Source organism: Rissa tridactyla, chromosome 5 (genome assembly GCF_028500815.1).
Source record: "Rissa tridactyla isolate bRisTri1 chromosome 5, bRisTri1.patW.cur.20221130, whole genome shotgun sequence".
NCBI lineage: Eukaryota > Metazoa > Chordata > Aves > Charadriiformes > Laridae > Rissa > Rissa tridactyla.
In genome coordinates this window covers 35366588-35384289 of record NC_071470.1, presented here as the reverse complement: position 1 = coordinate 35384289, position 17702 = coordinate 35366588, and the positions used below count along the sequence as shown (strand labels likewise).

Below are 17702 nucleotides of genomic sequence, written 5' to 3'. Positions count from 1 at the left end.
CTTAGGTCCCAAGTGGGGTGAATTCTCTCATGAGTTGCCAATTTCTGCCAACTGCCAAGAGAGTCCTGAACAATTATATTCTCCTTTTAACATTTGGTGGGCAACATCCAGACCTTAGGAGCCTGGCCTGACCAGGGGGAGTTCTCACCCAATTTCTGGTGGTTTTCTAAGTGGCCCAGCTACTCAGATTACACATAATAACCAGCTAATAATTTGTGGGACAAAACCTGGTGGGCTTTTCTGAATCCTATCTTAGGCTCAGGTCTCATTACCTTGGTGGTTTTATCTCCTTTCAAGCTGTCATGGGTCTCCCAGGGAGACTGTGGGCCTGGAAAGCCTGTGGTGACTGAGATGGGGGGCTTCAAGCACCTAATATTGGATTCATCTTGGCTAATATGAAACACTTACAAATGCCCTAGTCATGTAGGCTTCTTTTGGAGAGGCTGGAGGGTGATAGGCAGCCCTAGGACACTACTCATGACGTGTTTCTCCTATTTGTCTCCTTCAGCTCATCTAGACCTCAGCTCAGATGTAGTCATGGCACTGCACATGGCTGGGGTTACTGAGAAAGGTCTTTCCCTATTGACTTAGGGGCCACCGTTTCTCCCTAGCCTGCACGTGGAAATGGATGACAACCTGGACATCCACCCCAGCAGTGGGATGTTGTCAGATGTAATGAGTTTGGGAGCGCATCTCACTGAAAAATGAATGAAAAACACAACTCCAGGCTGCTTCAATTGATGATAGTGGGGGGAAAATGAGCCATGCAGAGCTGGAGCTTTCCCATGGTGACCACCCCAGAGTGCGCTGGGAGTGCTGGGCTCCGAAATGAGTTAGGTGATAGAAAAATATTCAGGTGTGTTTTCAAGTCTGATTCTCTCTCCCCATCATGCAAAGAGAATGGATACGAATTGCCTGGAGGAGCAGACAGGTGTCCAGGGCATGAATGCGTGGGAGGTACTTGTGTGCTTCCAGGTGGCCCATGGCTGGAGGACATTACCCGACGGGACACAGGGATCTGTCAGCTGCGGCCGCTGACATAACCTGGCCAGAGAGGTCAGACACCGCTGTCCCCATGAAGAAGATACTGAAAAGGGACATGTGGCAGTGCAGCCCCATGTTACACCAGGGTATTCACTTGGGGCATTCACCCAGGGCAGGGGAAAAAATGAAATGCAATTCATAAGGTGATGTCATTCCTGTTAGGAAGCAGGGGATAAAAGGGAAAAAACGCTGAAAAGCTGTTTGGAGAAATTGTTGAATCAACCACCCCATGAGCATTCTCTGAACCCGCCTGGCGCCGATGCAGCACACAGGGATGATCTCCCCCACGGATGCACCCCCCTCCAGTCAACTTCACCCACCGCCCACCCCACCGGCAGACACTGCCTGTACTGATTAACCAGAAACAGGCTGAATCTAGCCAGGGCAGCATTACTGTTCCCCACTGCAGCACAGAGAGTGGAGGTGGGCAGCTGCGGAGGGCTCTGGCAGCACCTCCAAATTGGAAGGAGTCAGATTTTTTTCACACTTATCCATGATTTCACTTTAAAAAAGGCCGGAGATGCTATGAGAAGGCAGAACGGAAGAATTGCAAAGAGGAGAAGGCATGTGAGTTAAAAGGGGGAAAATCCCTCAGCTGGTGACTTTGGGAGGCAAGAGGAATTCACTGGGGCAGAGGATGAGATGTGAGCGAGAAGCTGAGCCCGGGAGTCCAGACCCAGAGGATGGATGCTCACGCACCATGCAGCAAGCTGGGACGCTCAGCCAAGGGGATCACACTGGGAGAGGAGACCAGCCACGAGTCCTGCCTTGGAGGAAGGAATTGGGCTCAGCTTGGAGGCTGCTGATGTGGCATTCGGGAGAATTGCAGCTCCGAGGGCTGAGACGCTTCTCAAGTACGAGTGACTGTGGGTCCTCTGGGGAAAGGAGAGGAAAGGAGGTTTTAGCGGTGTCTCCTGGCAATAGCCTTGGGTGATCACTAATGGCACCTGTCCCTCTATCCACATAAAATCCCTTTCTGGAGGTAAGGCCATAGTGATGGATCCTGAATTAAACTGCAGTCTTCAGGGTGGGCCACTTCAATCCCAGGATTTGATTGTGAGTTGTGTTTTTGCCTTAAGGGACAATGATGATTTTGTGACTCCAGAGGACACCATTATTTTTTACCATTTTCTCCTCTTCCAGATGTGTGCTTCCAGACTGCAAGATCATCAGGTGATTTGTCTCATTCCTATGAAAATTAATCTCTTTGCACAGTTATCTCTTTTATCATTTGTTTCTGGATGTCACGTTGCTACCTCCATAAAAAGGGTTTATGGGATTTTCCCTGCCCCCACATTGTAAATCGAGGTCTGCAAAATGTAGAGTAATTTATCACTGAACATTGCCCAGTTTAATGTTCATGTTTGAACATGGCCATAAAAGAATTACATCATCTTACCTCTGACCAACTTTTAGGGCAAAAGGACCTTATAAAACCAAGCTCTGCTTACCAGCAAGGCACCTTCTCTTGTGTTGGGAGCACAGAGAGCCTTTTCATCATGAGCTTCACTGGAAAGTACGAACTCCAGTCCCAGGAAAATTTTGAGCCTTTTATGAAAGCCCTTGGTAAGTGCCTGCATGTGCTGGGTGCTGCTTTGCCTCCACAAATCCCACTGATATTTGGGACTCCAACTGTGCTGATGTGCTGATGACATAGATTGAAAATATCTCTCAGATTTCCTATTTCTGTCTGTCATCTTGCAGTTGTACTTGTGTGTGTCTTTTAAATGCATGTGCATGGAGGTGTGATATCAAAATAGAAGAGAAAGCATCTCTCTGGCTGGTAGCTGGAGGTCAAGAGATGCTGGGTGAAATTTTATGGCTTGCAGGAAAATGGTCCCAGCAGTCTCTGCAGCCATGGGCCAGCGCAGCAGTGATGCGCACACGTGCTAAGCCAGCGGGACCTAAGTGGCTTAGGGCAACTGCAGATCTGCCCTGGCAAGCTATGAAATTTAAGGGCGACCAGGACATCGCTCAGCCCACCGTGCTGTTGCTCAGCGATGCTGCAAAGCCCCACATTACACTATTCATCAGAAAAAGAGTAGTTGGGTTGTTTAAATGCTTAAAGATGAATGTGACTAGCTAGATTTCCACCAGTGTCTGTGCCAGGCAATGTGCTCCTGCAGGCATTCAGGGGGCTTTGCACTGCATCTCCTCAGTTATGTGCCAGAGGGGCTCGACCTGGCAGATCAGCTTCAGGCTTTGGAAGAAGACTGTAGTGAGCTAGTTCTGAGGGACCCTGAATCTCATAAAAAAAACCAACCACTTGGTTCCCTCCTTCTGCCTCAATTTATTCCATTTTCTCTGCTTGCCTCTCAGTGAAAGAAGGAAAACAGGGTTCCTTCTTTCCCTCTGATGTCATGGAGGTAGCTGTTCCGCTCCGAGCCAAGTCAGTGGGACAAAGGAGAAGTCTAGTTCCCACACAAACCCAGGAGGATGGCATTTGTTATTCTTACTCCCCAGCAGACTCAGGGCCGTGTGGCCTTTGAGGAACCATCGTCCTTGTGCTTTTCCACACTAGAATTGAAATTCTCCCAGCTGTGGGTCCCCAAATCCCACCACATTCATTTGGCAGCAGCAATCTACCCACTGATGGCTCCAAGGTCCATCTAACGTCTCTTGTTTCTGGGCAGGGCTTCCTGATGACCAGATCCAGAAGGGCAAGGACATCAAGAGCATCTCAGAAATTGTGCAGGATGGGAAAAAGTTCAAGATTACTGTGACCACTGGCTCTAAAGTCATGCACAATGAGTTCACCATCGGGGAGGAGTGTGATATTGAGATGCTGACAGGAGAGAAAGTCAAGGTGAGTGATCAGAGCCTCTTCTGCCAGGGCTGTGGGGGCTCAGGGACATTAAATTTCCTTTGTAGCCATCCCCCCTGCACTTGAGCCAAAGGGGACCAGACCACAGATGTTAAAGCTGACAAGGACAAAGACCTGGGTAATTCCCCAGCCTGGTTCTGTCTCTCACAGTTTGCATGCACGATTTAATATAATGGGAAGGGGCTAATTGCTGAAATCAAGTCTGTAGATGTGACACTCACTGCCCTGCTCCCTGCAGGTCCTCAGCAAGTCTCTTAGGGACATATTTCCAAAAATTACAGTCCATTTCTGAGCCACATTCCTGAGAAACTCAGAGCCCAAGACTCTGAAGTTCCCACCTTCCCTCTTTGCTTTTACAAAGCAAGATCTCTAACCAGCACTTCTGCAGACGAAGCCTTGCATTTCTAAAGCTATTTTAATAGCCATTTTGGAAAACGCTGAAAGCCAGTGTTTTAATAGCCCATTTGGAAAAGAAGTATAGAGATGCTTTGGCAAATTTTTTCTGACAGCAAAAGATCTGAAAGATGTGAGGTGGAAAAAGGTTGACTTTCTGTCATGTTGCAACACAAAACATACCCCCACCTTCACTTTGTTGACTTAAAGGTAGTGCAGGAAAGTCAGCCAATGAATCATAAACCAATAAAGCTCTCCTTTTAAGTCCTAGCGGCTGTTAGCTTCTCTGATAGCCTTTTCCACTGCTTCTGTTTACACTGGGTGAGATGACTTGGCAAGGTGAGGATTTATCACCCTTGAAATTGGGTCAGCTCCCGTTCCTGGACATTAGTTTCCAATGATTCATAAAATGTCAGGACAGTGCCACCGGCAAATATTGCCTCTCACCTCTGACATCTAACAGAGTTTGCAGAGGGGATGGTGGCAACTCAGGACAGAAGGGGAAGGACAAAATGCAGGGGTTGAGATGGTCTCCAGCAATAACACGAATGCCTCTGTCTCCTCCTACCAGGCTGTTGTTCAGCTGGAGGGTAACAAACTGGTCGCAAACCTGAAAGGACTGAAATCCGTCACCGAACTCAATGGAGACACCATCACCAACGTAAGTGTAGAAGAGAGGGGCAATGGCCGGAGTTACGGTGCCTACAGCTGCCTTCAGGGTCCTGGCCCTACAAAGCCCACAGAGACACTGGGGACCTTAGAGAGCTTCTGGAGATGAACACATGGTTGCACTCAGGCTCTGTAGCCAAAGTTGGTCAGTTAGCCAGGCACTGAAGGCAGTTTTTCAGTATAGTCTGATCCAAAAAGTATTCTTTGACGCTCTAATAGGCATTTTTGATCAAAGTTTCATGCAATGAAGGCATGTTCTCACCCTCTCAGATGTATATGTTTGTGGCTGGGCCTGGCATTTTTTTACAAGAGAGGTGCAGCAGATTGATGCCAGTTGAGGGATGCCAGGTATCCCTACCTGCTTTGGTGTATTCATGAAGACATCCAAAGCTTTAATAATTCAGTTTATAGGATATCAGCTGGCGACCATTCCTGTTTTGATTTGCAAGATCAAATCCTTTCCAAGTAGAGTTTGTAGCCAAGTACCATGAAAAGCTAATGCTTTCCATTTGTATTTCAGACAATGACCATGGGAGACCTCACCTACAAGAGAATCAGCAAGAGAATCTAGAGACCCTGCACACGCCAATCATTTTACTGTGTAAAATGTGTCCATTAAAGTAAAATTTGTATTAAAGGCCTCTTCATTATCATCAACCTCTTCATTGTTGCTATAAATAGATGCAAGCCTCCAAAACTCATGCAAGCCCTGGTAGAAATTGGGCAACAGGCTGAGCCAAGGCTGTGCTGATGTTGGCGAACGGAGCTGGGCTAGGGCACAGGCTCAGAGCAACTGAGTGACCCTCTGAGATGTGCTTCATGCTGATGAGTTCTCTTCCAGACCCTTCCTGGGGACAGGTGCCAGCATGCTGCTGGGGATGTCCCAGTGCGTCATGCATCTGTGGCTGGCCTGGCTGGGTGGATGAAGGAGCACTGGGCAGGGAAAGGTCTCTATTCCCTTTGCTTACAAATATGGCCAAACTGACCACAAAGTGACTGGCAGGACCAAAGGATGGGGAGGTTTAGTGGGCTCAAGGAAATGTCAGTGACCCTGCATAGGAAGATGCCTTGGGGAAGCAACCAGAAGGGGGGCAGTTCGAATGTCCCAACCGCCATCCCCATCCTCACACCTCTGCAACAGGATCCAGCCCTACAGGCTCTGTCCACCCCATCCTCATCTCCCCTGCATCCCTCCCTACCAGCAGGAGGGTCCTGGACGGCCTGCAGGTGTCTAGTGTGTGTTTTACTTCAAACCGCGCCTGATAAATTACGTTGAATTGGAAATTAACTCTCCTCCCGGGGTGAAATACAGGTTTCCCCTCCTGTCAGGAGATGGGCACCGGTTGTTCACAGCGTAGACACAGAAGGAGCACCAAAGTCATTTCCCATGCTCTCGCTTGGCACTGTAGGCTGGAAGGAAATGTGTTTTTCTGATGCACACAGGAGAGGAAACTCTTCCTTCTTAGCTGTCTTTCCCAAGCCCTGTGCTTGGATTATGATTGGGAATCAACACTGGGAAATGAATATGTGGCTGGTGTGATATACCTCGCTGGGATGATGTTCTTACAACTGCTCAAAGCTGATCAGGATGTTAGGAAAACAACACAAGTGCTTCCCTACCTACTCCTGCAACACCAACACGTGCCACTAAAGGACCAATTTGTCCTCACGTGCATCTTTTCCTCGATTCCTCTCTCCTCGGGGAAGGTTTTCATGTTACAGGTCCCCATTGACCCTCATGCTGAGAACTGAACCAATATGGATTGTCACACAGGACATCAGATGGGCACCTCATGGACAAACGGAAGGACTTAGCTCAACAGCGCCTAAAGAGCAAATGTTGGTCTCCAGTGAACTCATCTTATCTGGAGAAACATCAGCAAAAACACTGAGAAATATCAAAGAGGAAAAGACATGGTTTTGTTTTCTTGATATTCTGCTGAGAAGCAGATAGGGGATTCTTAAACAAACCATTCCTTTTCATCTCTTGGCTGCCACTGAAGGTCTGGAGCAAACCAGTTGTATTTTGAGATAGGTGGGCAGACAGCAAAGACCTTTGTTTATCTAGAAATCCAACCATTGCCTTTAGACTTTTCCTTAGCTCCATTGGCTGCCCACTGAAAGCTGATCCATGGACTATCCCTTGTTTTGCTCAGTGCAAAATTGATTAAGCACCTGTCTAAGCTGAAAGGCAGGTGCTGAAAGGCATCAGAGCCCCGAGCTCACGCTGAAGGTGAGCAAAGGTGGATTCCCGTCCCTGGAAATCGGTTGTTCAGTTAGAGCAATCCACACAGCCAGTGCACCACACCAGTACAACTGGCTTCTGGCACAGACTCATCTCATGTCCATCTGCTGCCATCACTGCAGATGTTTTCTGATTTTTAACCAAGGAGACTAATTTACCCTAATTAATTTATCCTGATGTAGGAATTCCACTTAGTTTCATTTGCAAAGTGCCCAAAGTTTGATGTTGCACGTGTCAGCCACAGAATCATTTTTCAGCAGTTTTTCGTCAGAAAAACACCGCTTTACACAAAACACCATCTGTGTGTCTTATTCAGTTTGCACTTAATGCCCACAGGCATACATAACACTTTCTGGAACCAGCTTCCTACTTCTGCCATCCCTTGGTCAACCACCCATGGACATCATGGAAAGAAATTATGTCATCATAAGGAAGTAATGGGGAAAAAAACACTTAGGAAAGAATCAATTAAAATTTAACCAAGGACTTCAGGGTCAGGACTTGTGTAGAGGGAAACAGGCTTCCAACCAGAATGTAAATAATTTTATAACAGGTTTTTTTGCTTTGATTTTTAATAATAGTGGTAGAAAAAGGATGTTGTTGCTGCCAAGATCTCTTCTGCTTTGAATCCTCAGAACATTTTTCAGGACTCCCTCCTAGCAGGTCCATGCTCTCAGACTGGTGCCACTGGGAACAATCCTTTTGGGTATGTCACATTCCTGTATCACATCCCCCATGTTTGGAGGTGCCACAAGTGATGTTATCCACCAGGCATGCATTTGTGTCAAGCTCGGGCTTTATTCCTTCTTGTGGAAGAGGCTTGGTGAGGTCTCATTGCTGGGTTCAGGCATGACTTGAATCTTTTGGTTTTTGAGGGCAGCCTCCCTCATCTTGTAATACATAAACTCATTCTGTTGGAACATGCGCAGCTCCATCTCCGTCTGGACACGCATGACCTGAGGGACACAACAGCTTATAAAACCTGTGACACAGGGGATCTCAAAGCAAGTGAATATCCTTCAGGGATGTCCTAGGCCATGTAATGACTGATGCAACTTAATCTAGGTATCCCACCAGAAGGACCAAAGCTGACTGGACACAGATATCCAGTTACTTTCTCAAACCTGGTTGCCTGTGTACTGTGAAGGTGAAGAAGGCACCAGCCCTTCCTGCACCAAGCTCTTCCACAGGCTGTTGGGAAGCCTCACATTCCTAAACCTGATGCAGGACCTAGAGGCAATGCTATGCAGAGCCAGGGGGCGAATGTTCTTCCTATCCACACCCCGGGCCTGACCCTTGGTGTGACCCATCACCAGCGTAGGCGTCACCTCATGTGGAAGGAGGTAGAGGAGGGATCCTCTACCCCTCTTCACCCACATCACAGTTGCATCCCCTGCATCCCAGGATGCATCATGAGCAGAGTCATTCCCAGCACTGCATTACGGCAGAAGCTCAGAAGGGATTTTAGGAAAATCTGTGAGTTTATTCAACCCTTGGTTTAGGAGTACAGAGATAAGCATGTGCCACATATCCACTGTTTTCCTCCTAAAGTAAGTGGGAAAGGAAATGGACGTGCTGGAGTCTCGCCCTCTGCTACACATAGGGAAAGAGTCAACAGACAGGTTGGCTTTAGGTACTAGATACTCAGTTTTCTGATTATGTGAAATTGCACTAATAAAGCTTATAGCTCTGCTATAACGGGGCCAAGACATCAATAAAGGATTTAATTTGGTATCATGTAATTTTTTTGGCTAATAAAGGAGAGTGCTGAAAGCCAACAGGTCACATCAGGTGAGTCAAAGGCTAAAGAGATGATAGATCCCCAGCTGCAATTGTAAACAGTTCATCATATCCAAGCAGGTGTAATTCCCTGGGATCTGCAGCTCTTAACCTTAAGCTAGGAAATACACCTATCAGTCATTTGAGGAAAAAATACATTGCAGCTTAGAAGGACCGGGGAGTGGTAAATAAAGAAGAACGGACACCAATATAGAAAATCAGTTGGTAAACTGGGAACATCCACCATACGTAGTTTGATATAGTCAAATTATAATGCCATCCACCTGAGAGCAGCAAAATCAGGCTGTCTGAAGAATGGGAGGCTCTGCCCTTGGTCACAGGAGTTTCAAAGAAGATTCGGGGTCTCAGTAGCCATTTTTAATGTATGTCCTGGTGCAGGATAAAAGCTATTTTTCAGGGATGAAAATTTCCCACAGGAAGGGAAATGCGCTTCCCAGCAGACTATAACATAGTCTAGAGAAAACCACAGCACTAGTAAGAAGCAGTCAGTACTTGATACAACTCTCAGCTCTTACGGATGGGTTGCTTCTACAAATTTTGCCCAGACAGACAGCAGAGACAATATGGGAGATGACACCTACCTCCAGGTCTTTGGTAATTGGGTGGGAAGGTCCATGGGTTATCAGGAGAATGGCATAGGCTTTACAGATCAAGCCATGCCCGGCTTCAATGAGACCAGCATGCCAGTGTGTCACTCCTGCCCGCATCATGGCCATCCCTAGCTGTGCATTGTTGGGATGGTATATTTTCCTGGAAAAACATTGAGTCATTTTAGTTCAGGAAAGACCTGGGTTCCCAAATGTTTGTCAGTGACGTGATGTGTTTGACAAAGAGCAGACTATTTACTCAAGTGGAGACCCTGTTGCATTTGGTGCCACTGAAATGTGCAACCCTGCTTAGAAAAGGGCAGGCACGAGTTACACAAGGCACGAGTTACACAAGGACATGAGTTGTTGTGAAAGAAGATGAACAACCCGCAAACGGGGAAAGTTGGACACCTGGGTTGGAGAATGCCAAGCTCTGTCATTCCACATTATTTTGGCACAAACAAAATCTAGATCTGACCCTACAGCCCAGACAGCACAAACTTAACTTTAGATGCTGAATGCAGTGCCTGAATTGAGAATCCAACAACCGCCAACTTCTCATTCAAAGCGGGGAGAGAAACAGGTGGTTCCAGAAAATCCAGAAATGTTCATCTCACACCCTGGAGATGCATCCCTGCCTCTAGGGACTGTCAGATCAGTCCCCTACAATCAGTACCCGAGGTGGGCATGATGAATCCTGGCCTCTACATCCAACTTTAGAAGCACAGGCAGAGTTAGAAGCTGCTTGGATTTACCTGAAAACCTGCCTTCATGGGCTTATTTGGCATAGTGAATTGGCAGATCTTAAAACAGGGAAGGAAATTACTGCAGTCCCCAGTCTAGACTGAGAAGCTGAGAAACAGGGAGTGGAAGCAATTTCCCCTGTGTCATTCAATTAGCTCCATGCCAGGGCTGGGACATGAAGTGCCTTGTCAGGCTTGCAAGCCAGGGATGTTCATTCTAGACTCTGCCACCCTTTTGGAAAAGAACAAAATATCACAGGCCTTTTGGGATGAAACTCACCAAAACGGCAAGTAATAGGAATGAGATGCTCTCAGCAGGAGGTTCAACGAGATGACAAAATGGGTGCTTCTCTCTCCTGTTCTCTATGGTTTATGTTACTTTTTAATTTTTTTTTCTAATTAATACTTACCAGTCCTGTAGTAAAACCTCAGTAATAATGAAGTACGTCTTAGTCTGAGGTTTGCCCTGGATCTATGTTAACTAAGCCTGAATTTCTTTATTCTCACTGAGCCTTTACCACAGGACTTGTGCATACCAATTAGCCAAGACAAATATCCATGTATTATTCAAGAGTGAAGGGAACAGACCATCCCTTGCAGTGATAGCCTCTCTGTCCTGCACCCAGGCTCTGTGTCTTGCTACCAGGGCAGCTGTGAGATGCTTCTGAGACAAAACAAAGAGGCTAATGAAAGATGTACCCAAACCATTTCCCTGTTACACTTTAGTAAATCGAGGTGTTTGGGAGGTCTTGTGCATTTAGGAAGGGTCTGGTTATATAATCGGGTCCCAATCTGAATGCCGGCATTCAGATTGGGATCTGATTCATCAGCCCTCCTGAAGGGAGGAGGCTAAGTTAGTTATTCCTATAACACACTGCCTAACATCGCATAACAAGAGAGCTCTGCCAAAAATAGGGCATAGACATACATGTAGCCATCCACCATCCTCTTGGCGTAATCAGCTGCTTCCTCAAACATCTGGAGGTAAGACAGCACCTCAGAGGCAATGCTGAGGATCCTCAGGAGGTAGATGTTCGTGTCCCCCAGCACAGGCTCCTGCTTCTTCAGGCATTCACGGCACAGCTTCACAACCTGCACTCGGGGGAAGCAGGGAGAGGAAGGGAAAGTCAGAGCACCTTTGGCCCCGAAGCTGCCACACCAAAGCCCTCTGGGTTGCATGGTCAATACCAGTCCTCAAGGCCAAGTTAGCCTCCATGAAGGTTGGGGAAGATGGGATATGCTTTGATTTGTTGAGAAACATCAGGCTACCAAAATGATTGGTGCCCAAAGCTTTCTCTCCCAAGGTTACATTCATAAAAGTGATGAGGAAAAAGTGATGTCTACTGTTCAGGAGAAGAAAGATCCCAGGAGTCCGGATTTTGTCAGAGACCAAGTGTCTACAGGACTCATACTCCAACACCATCCACCCAACCTCCTACGAACACTTGCTGCAATGAATGCTCTTAATGACCCCATGGGGCTGGAGACACAAAGCTGCACTGTCCCATGCCTGTCTGCTCTGCTGCGTCTTGGCTGCATCTATCCCTGACACAATGTCCAGATCTCTGCTCGGGGGTGCTTCAGCCTTTTCCCAAAGTAAGTTCAAACCCACAGGCTGTTGCTCAACCTGGAGTGTCTCCTGAAGCTGTTACGCTCTGAAGAGAACAATAAAATATTTCCTGGGTCAGCAAAAGAGAGAGAAAGGAGGCAGTGACTTTAGGTCTCACACCCTTTTGATCTGTGCTCCAGGTGGGACGTGGGTCTCCCACACCACACACTCACCCTCAGCACCCAATGAATGAGCAACACACAGGAGCCAGGAAATGAAGAGGAGATCAACACAAGCAAACATAGCCCATAAACCCATAGCTTGACACTTGTGGCAAGTCTCCTGACTGTCCTATCCTTCTCCCAAACCCACTGTCCTCCTTTTAATGAGGCTACCTGGCAGGGATGACTCTTGCCCTTTAATACACATTTTTTGCCCAGGGACCCTTGGTTCAACACCTGTGTCAATGGGAGGTGCTGGAAGCCACTTAAATCTCATCGTATCATCACTACAAAAGAGACAAGGCTGGGAAGTCCTCTCAAACATGGTTGTGCTTTTACAGAGGGCAGAACAAGTGTCAGCTTTTGCAATTTGAGCTGTCAAGAGGGCAGGAAGGACATGGGTATATTCAGGTTACAGCAATGGGGGTTTGTTTGATCCTTTGATGTAGAGAGGGACAAGACCTGCTTTTCCTGGCAGTGTATGTTCAGCAAGAGAGTAAAAGTAGCAGGACTCACTTCGTGGTAAAGTCCCTCCATGCGGGCCTTGTTGATCTTCTCCAGCGTGTCCTTGGAGAACTGGATGACCTCCTTCACCGTCTCTGCAGAGGGCTGGGGACAACATCAGGAAAAACAGTGAGGAAAATGCACTGCCTGATGCATGCCAAAATACCCTGATTGAAGGGATGCTTGTTCCACAGTTTAGGAACACAAATCAGCTTAGCAAGATGCTTCCCATATCACTCACTATCTTCCTACCACTGGCTTCCTACCACTTCTCTCCTCTGGAAATGGGACAGAACTGACCCTGCAATTGGAAGGTCTCACAAGATGCTGAAGAGTCAGCATGTATCAGGTGCTCCTAGCACAGCTGCTTGAGAGAAATGAGGCTCTTGAATGAGAGATGGGTGGAATAGGGACAGGAAAGACCACTAAACTTTACCCAACCTGAGAAATGCTGTCATTAGGTCCAACCACCATAAGACTGTTGACCTCAGGTTTCAGTTCCATCCAGAGAGTGTATTTTCCCACATACCTTAAAGAAGTTTGGATTTCACCATGTATTTGAAGGCATGATGCACATCTAGGCATACCTGACAAAACACTAACCAGCTCCTAGTTAGTTGCCTCCTCTCCCTTCATTTAATGCTGAAATATAACAATATGCTATCCAGCACTATCGTTCATCTTCTGTTTTTCTGAGCCTTTCAAATTTGCATTTACAAACCATTCTAGCTAACATGCCCTTCCTTTGCATAAATGGGACACCTGAAATTAGCCCATAATCACCTGACTCCAGGAGCTTGCAGGAAGAGCCTGGTCTGGAGACACATGATAGAGCCAGAGCACAGGCATGTGCCCAGCGGCCTGGAAGGACCTCTGAGTGTGAACCAAAAGCAGAGACCCAACGTTGCAACAAAGGATGCAAAGATTTGGAGTCAGGACCATGGGGCTGTCCTGTTGTCTTTTTCCCACACCTGGTCAATCAGATTTTTGAGGAATCTGTGAAATTCAGCTAGTTGGGAAAAGGCCTTGAAAGTTTTGTATGGAAGGAAAACCAGTAGTTTTTTAGAGCCATATACCCCCCATCTATTTATGGATACATCTGTACGTGTTATGATTTATTACTCTATATTATTAGACCGAAGCTATCCCAGCTAATCGGATCTTGGCAGGTGTTTGAGCAGCATGCAGGGTGTCCTGATGCACAGAGCACATTCAAAGGCAACGTTAACGTCAGCACAAATCACCTCACTATGCTGTCTGAGTAAAGACTCCCAGAATAGGTACTTTAACCGGCACTTCCACAGCAGCTTTGTCTAATAAAAATCCTCTCTTGCATTTACTAGACCCCTAAGCCTGTTGCCATTATGAACAATAGGAACTTTGCTACTATTTGGAAGGGGTGAAGGACTGGAGGTCAGAGCGGCTGTTGAGGATGTAAGCTGTCAATCTTACATATATTCATAGCGCTTTTTCCACGCAGCTGTGAGTGTTTCCACTCTCAGGCAAGTGAGCTTGAATTCAGAAAATGCGATACAGCCAGTGGCCAGCAGACGTGTTCTGCGGGTGAGGTCAGTCTGGATACTTATTGTCTGTGGATGGAGTGTATTTTTAATAGCTGAAATCATGCACCCTGCATAGTTACAGGCTTTTTCTATACAAGCACTTCAGATTGTGGAGGACATTTACCCAAAAGTGCATGCCTTCCCGCTGCATGCTGCAGAGCACCTCTAATGCTCATGAAAAGGGGATAGTACATTTCACTGCTCAGTCAAGGCTTGATAGCAGGTGTTAAATGAGAGCTGAGATTTTTTTATGCCATCCACTGGAGGAGATGTTTGAAAATACTTCTACAGAAAGTCAGATGAAAATGCTTCTGCATCAGAGGACTGAGCTCTGTGACAGCTTTACATTAGAAGTGGGGAGTTTCAGTAGTCAGAATTAGCTTTAAGATGAAGCTTGGTAATTTAGTAATAGGATTATAGAGCAGGTTCTTTTGCACTAATGGGGAACCCAACAAGCAAAGAGTTTCTTCTAGTCCCGTGTCCTTCTTCCCATGGCAGCTCCCTGGTATCAGTTTGATCCCATTTCTCCAAACCTTGCTCAAGGAGAGACATTTGCTCTGCAATATCCAGCCTTTTCTGACCACCACCTATATGAAAGAAGAGTCACGGGACTGAGCATGGCTTTCTGGTAACTGTACTGAGCTGAAAGCTGAGGGGTTTGTAGTCATTCCCAGGAAGGTGCAGCTCCATCGGCCTCTCCTGGTGGTAGTGCTCATCTAAGAGGTCATGGTTCCTCACCCCACCTTTGCCGTTTGGTCCTGCCCCACATCAGCCCCTGAGCGGTACTGTCTGGTTTGTTAAGTGACTGTTTGATAACACATTAAGTGACTTGATAATACATTAAAATGCTCTTGCGCTGCCTTGCCTTCCCTTCCCTTATGCTTTGTAAAGCTTGCAGGAGTAGAAACCCCTTAAGCTAACACTGCCACAGAGGACAAAAAATATGAGCAATTATATCCTTGGGCAGAGCAACCTAAAATACACTCTTAGAGCTACCAGTACGCTCGTAAACTGGAGCTGCTGGCCAAGTAACACATCTCACTGCCGATAGCAAGACACAGCCTTACACCCTCCCACTCAATGACTTGTGAGACCTCCAAGGAAAACACAGATTACTTAAAAATGAGCAGTCAAACATGTTAATTCTTGACAGTCAGTCTGCCCAAAACAACCATGCATGTATGTCCAGCGACGGTAAAAACTCCCTGTGACAGGCCTTTGCAAGAAAGGTCTGGAAGTTAAGGCTTCCCACCTTCCTGGCGCCAATGTGATGGTACGTGTTTTACAAACCGTACAGCTTCATCAGTGCTTGTTAGTCCTCTCACCATGAATCAACTGCAGCGCATCTTCTTTTCTGCCGTTCAAAACTTTGATTCCCTTTCAGTTCCTCAAAAAAAATACAATCTAAATGCTAGCATTTTTCTCAGCTCTGGACCTAATTTTTCAATATTTTAGCATTCTGCTTGTTGATGGACTTTTAGGTCAAAGTTAAAGGCAACTTTTGTGGATTTTTGTAAATAAAAAACTGCACTTATGTTGCATAATAGGGATTAAATTGGCCTTGCATGGTGGGCTTGAATTGGTGTTGTGCTCCATCAAGGTTCAGTTCTGTTCTCATTTTTTACATTGGCACCAGTCAGGCTTCTGACAAAATCTGACTCTGTTCCTATTGAGAGTGTCCCCGGGCTGAGGAACCGTGGTCACAGAGACACACAGATGCCTTGGTGGAAGAGATGCAGCCACCTCCGGGTTTGGACACAGCAGGACAAACCATACCTTGCTTTCCCCCTCCTTCACTGCCAGCATCAGGTCATCCTTAATCTGTTTCTTGCAGTGCTCACAGGCACAGTCGAAGTAATACTGCTTCTTCAGCTGCTTCCGCCGCTCCTCGCTCACATTGAGGAAATCCACATAGGAAACTGTCAGCTCATCGCCAGGAGAAATCTTGCTCAGTGCCCGCAGCTCAATCCTGGGTGCAAAGGAGATCACATGTGGACTTGGAGAAGCAGCAGAAGCAAAGGCACAGCAGCAGAGCCAACAGGGATGAATCCTGCAACCTGCCCCTGCCTTGCAAGGGTGAGCCCTTGCCCTAAGGCACTGTGTTAGCTCTTCAGGGAGGCAATGCAGAGACGGACAGCAGTCTGGTTAACTGAATACACAGTAAAAAGATGGTCACACCAGTTCCTCCTGCCCCTCTGCCCATCCCTGGCAGGGGTACGTAAGGGTCTGAGCTATAAACAGATTGAAGTCCCATTACTCTATGTGGGAGGGGGCTGAACCTAGACATACGCTTTTATTGTGTTGCAGGCGACCTGGCCAGAAGAAAACACTGAGACCAGAAATACACAACAAGCCTTGCAAAATGCTGAGTTTGGACTTTAGGTCTTTTTTTAAGTACCGCTTTGCATGCTCCCGGTACATCCTTGGCTAGACTCCCAGATCCTGATCCATGTTGCTTTCGGTATCATTTTCACTCCAAAAAGTTAAGACACATTCCCTCTGGGTCCTGGGAAAGAGATGTCCTCGCCCTGTTCATGCATATCTACATAAAGGCTTAGAAACAATTCTCTGGACACAGTCTATTTTTTATATATCCTATTTGATCTGATATTGCTAATATTAAACAGGAGGAAATTGCCAGTCTCTGTTACTAAACCAAAATCCACAGCAAATCCTTAATGACGGGCTTTTGGAAAGCCAGGTATTTGTACCTGCCTTGCTCTCATGTCTTTCCCTGCAAAAGGTCTTAAATAACATGCACACTCAAAACTATTCCCTTGCTGTTTCACTCTACACACTTAAATCTCCCCGTTACTCTGGGTCATCTCTCAGTCATGCAGTCTGGAGAGGCACAACTGGCTGAAGAATCTGGCCAGACTGAGAAAAACCTCCATCAAATACCAATTGCAAGATGGTGCTTCTGTACCATCTATTCCACCATCTACTAGTGACATTACCCACAGTTAGAAATAATTCACTTGAGACCAGTGGCCTTGGGCTCTCTGCTCAGACCAGTCAGTTGTTTAAACATATTTTTGCAGCTAGGCATACTAACAGGTTACCAAAATGAAACCAGTCCCATGTTCTAAGCTCCCACCCTACTGTCCCCCTACAGTGTGGTACATCAGTCCTGGGACTGCATCACTGCAGGCAGCGTGTGCCTTGATCATCCTCCTGCTGAGCTCAATGGCGTGTTTGATGTACACACCTGCTACAAGAGGGACCTGCGAGGGACCTGCTGGCTCCCACCTGAACATGAGGGGCTTTAGATGGGACCCAATGAAGGTCTCACCAAAGGCATAGGTGGCATAGAACCCAAAGGTCTCACCAGGTACATTAAAAGTAAGTCTTTTGGGGAGGACATGACTTTTTCTGACATTACCTTTTCTGTGTGATCATATTTCTGCAAAGGGATGGTAATTCCCTTGTAATTCCCGTTACAAGCTCTCAGGACCAAGGGCGTAGCTCTGAGCCTTTCAGCTGTGCTAAAGCTGCTGTGAAAACTACTCCCCGAGGCTGGTCTTGACCTTCTCTGGCTGTTAGATCATATCAACAGCATAT

The 17702-nt window shown here is 46.8% G+C and overlaps 2 protein-coding genes across 4 annotated transcripts in view; one reads left to right on the top strand and one right to left on the bottom strand.

Moving 5' to 3' along the window:
* Positions 1–380: 380 nt before the first annotated feature.
* On the top strand, positions 381–7001 carry FABP1 (fatty acid binding protein 1). Of its 2 annotated transcripts, XM_054203631.1 has the most exons (4): positions 381–2610; positions 3678–3850; positions 4833–4922; positions 5451–5574. In XM_054203631.1, the coding sequence occupies exons 1-4, from the start codon at positions 2415–2417 to the stop codon at positions 5499–5501; spliced, it is 510 nt and encodes a 169-aa protein (XP_054059606.1). In that variant the 5' UTR covers positions 381–2414; the 3' UTR covers positions 5502–5574. The 2 variants fall into 2 exon arrangements, with proteins under 2 accessions (XP_054059606.1, XP_054059605.1); XM_054203630.1 differs by having other exon boundaries at positions 4833–7001.
* SMYD1 (SET and MYND domain containing 1) overlaps positions 7001–17702 on the bottom strand; it is a 27802-nt gene continuing 17100 nt past the window's right edge. For both annotated transcript variants that reach the window (XM_054203628.1, XM_054203629.1), the window contains 5 exons: positions 15918–16110; positions 12592–12684; positions 11234–11397; positions 9557–9725; positions 7001–8131 (listed from right to left, as the gene is read on the bottom strand). In XM_054203628.1, coding sequence (XP_054059603.1) covers positions 7973–8131; positions 9557–9725; positions 11234–11397; positions 12592–12684; positions 15918–16110 — 778 coding nt within the window. In that variant the 3' untranslated portion in view covers positions 7001–7972. The remainder of the gene's footprint in view (positions 8132–9556; positions 9726–11233; positions 11398–12591; positions 12685–15917; positions 16111–17702) is intronic.

Excerpts from the sequence above, each read along its gene's own strand:
- FABP1 (XM_054203630.1), top strand. The coding sequence starts at position 2,415 with ATGGCCATAAAAGAATTACATCATCTTACCTCTGACCAACTTTTAGGG. Across the intron at positions 2,611-3,677 it reads GCCTTTTATGAAAGCCCTTG|GGCTTCCTGATGACCAGATC; the intron begins GTAAGTGCCTGC and ends GTTTCTGGGCAG. Across the intron at positions 3,851-4,832 it reads TGACAGGAGAGAAAGTCAAG|GCTGTTGTTCAGCTGGAGGG; the intron begins GTGAGTGATCAG and ends TCCTCCTACCAG.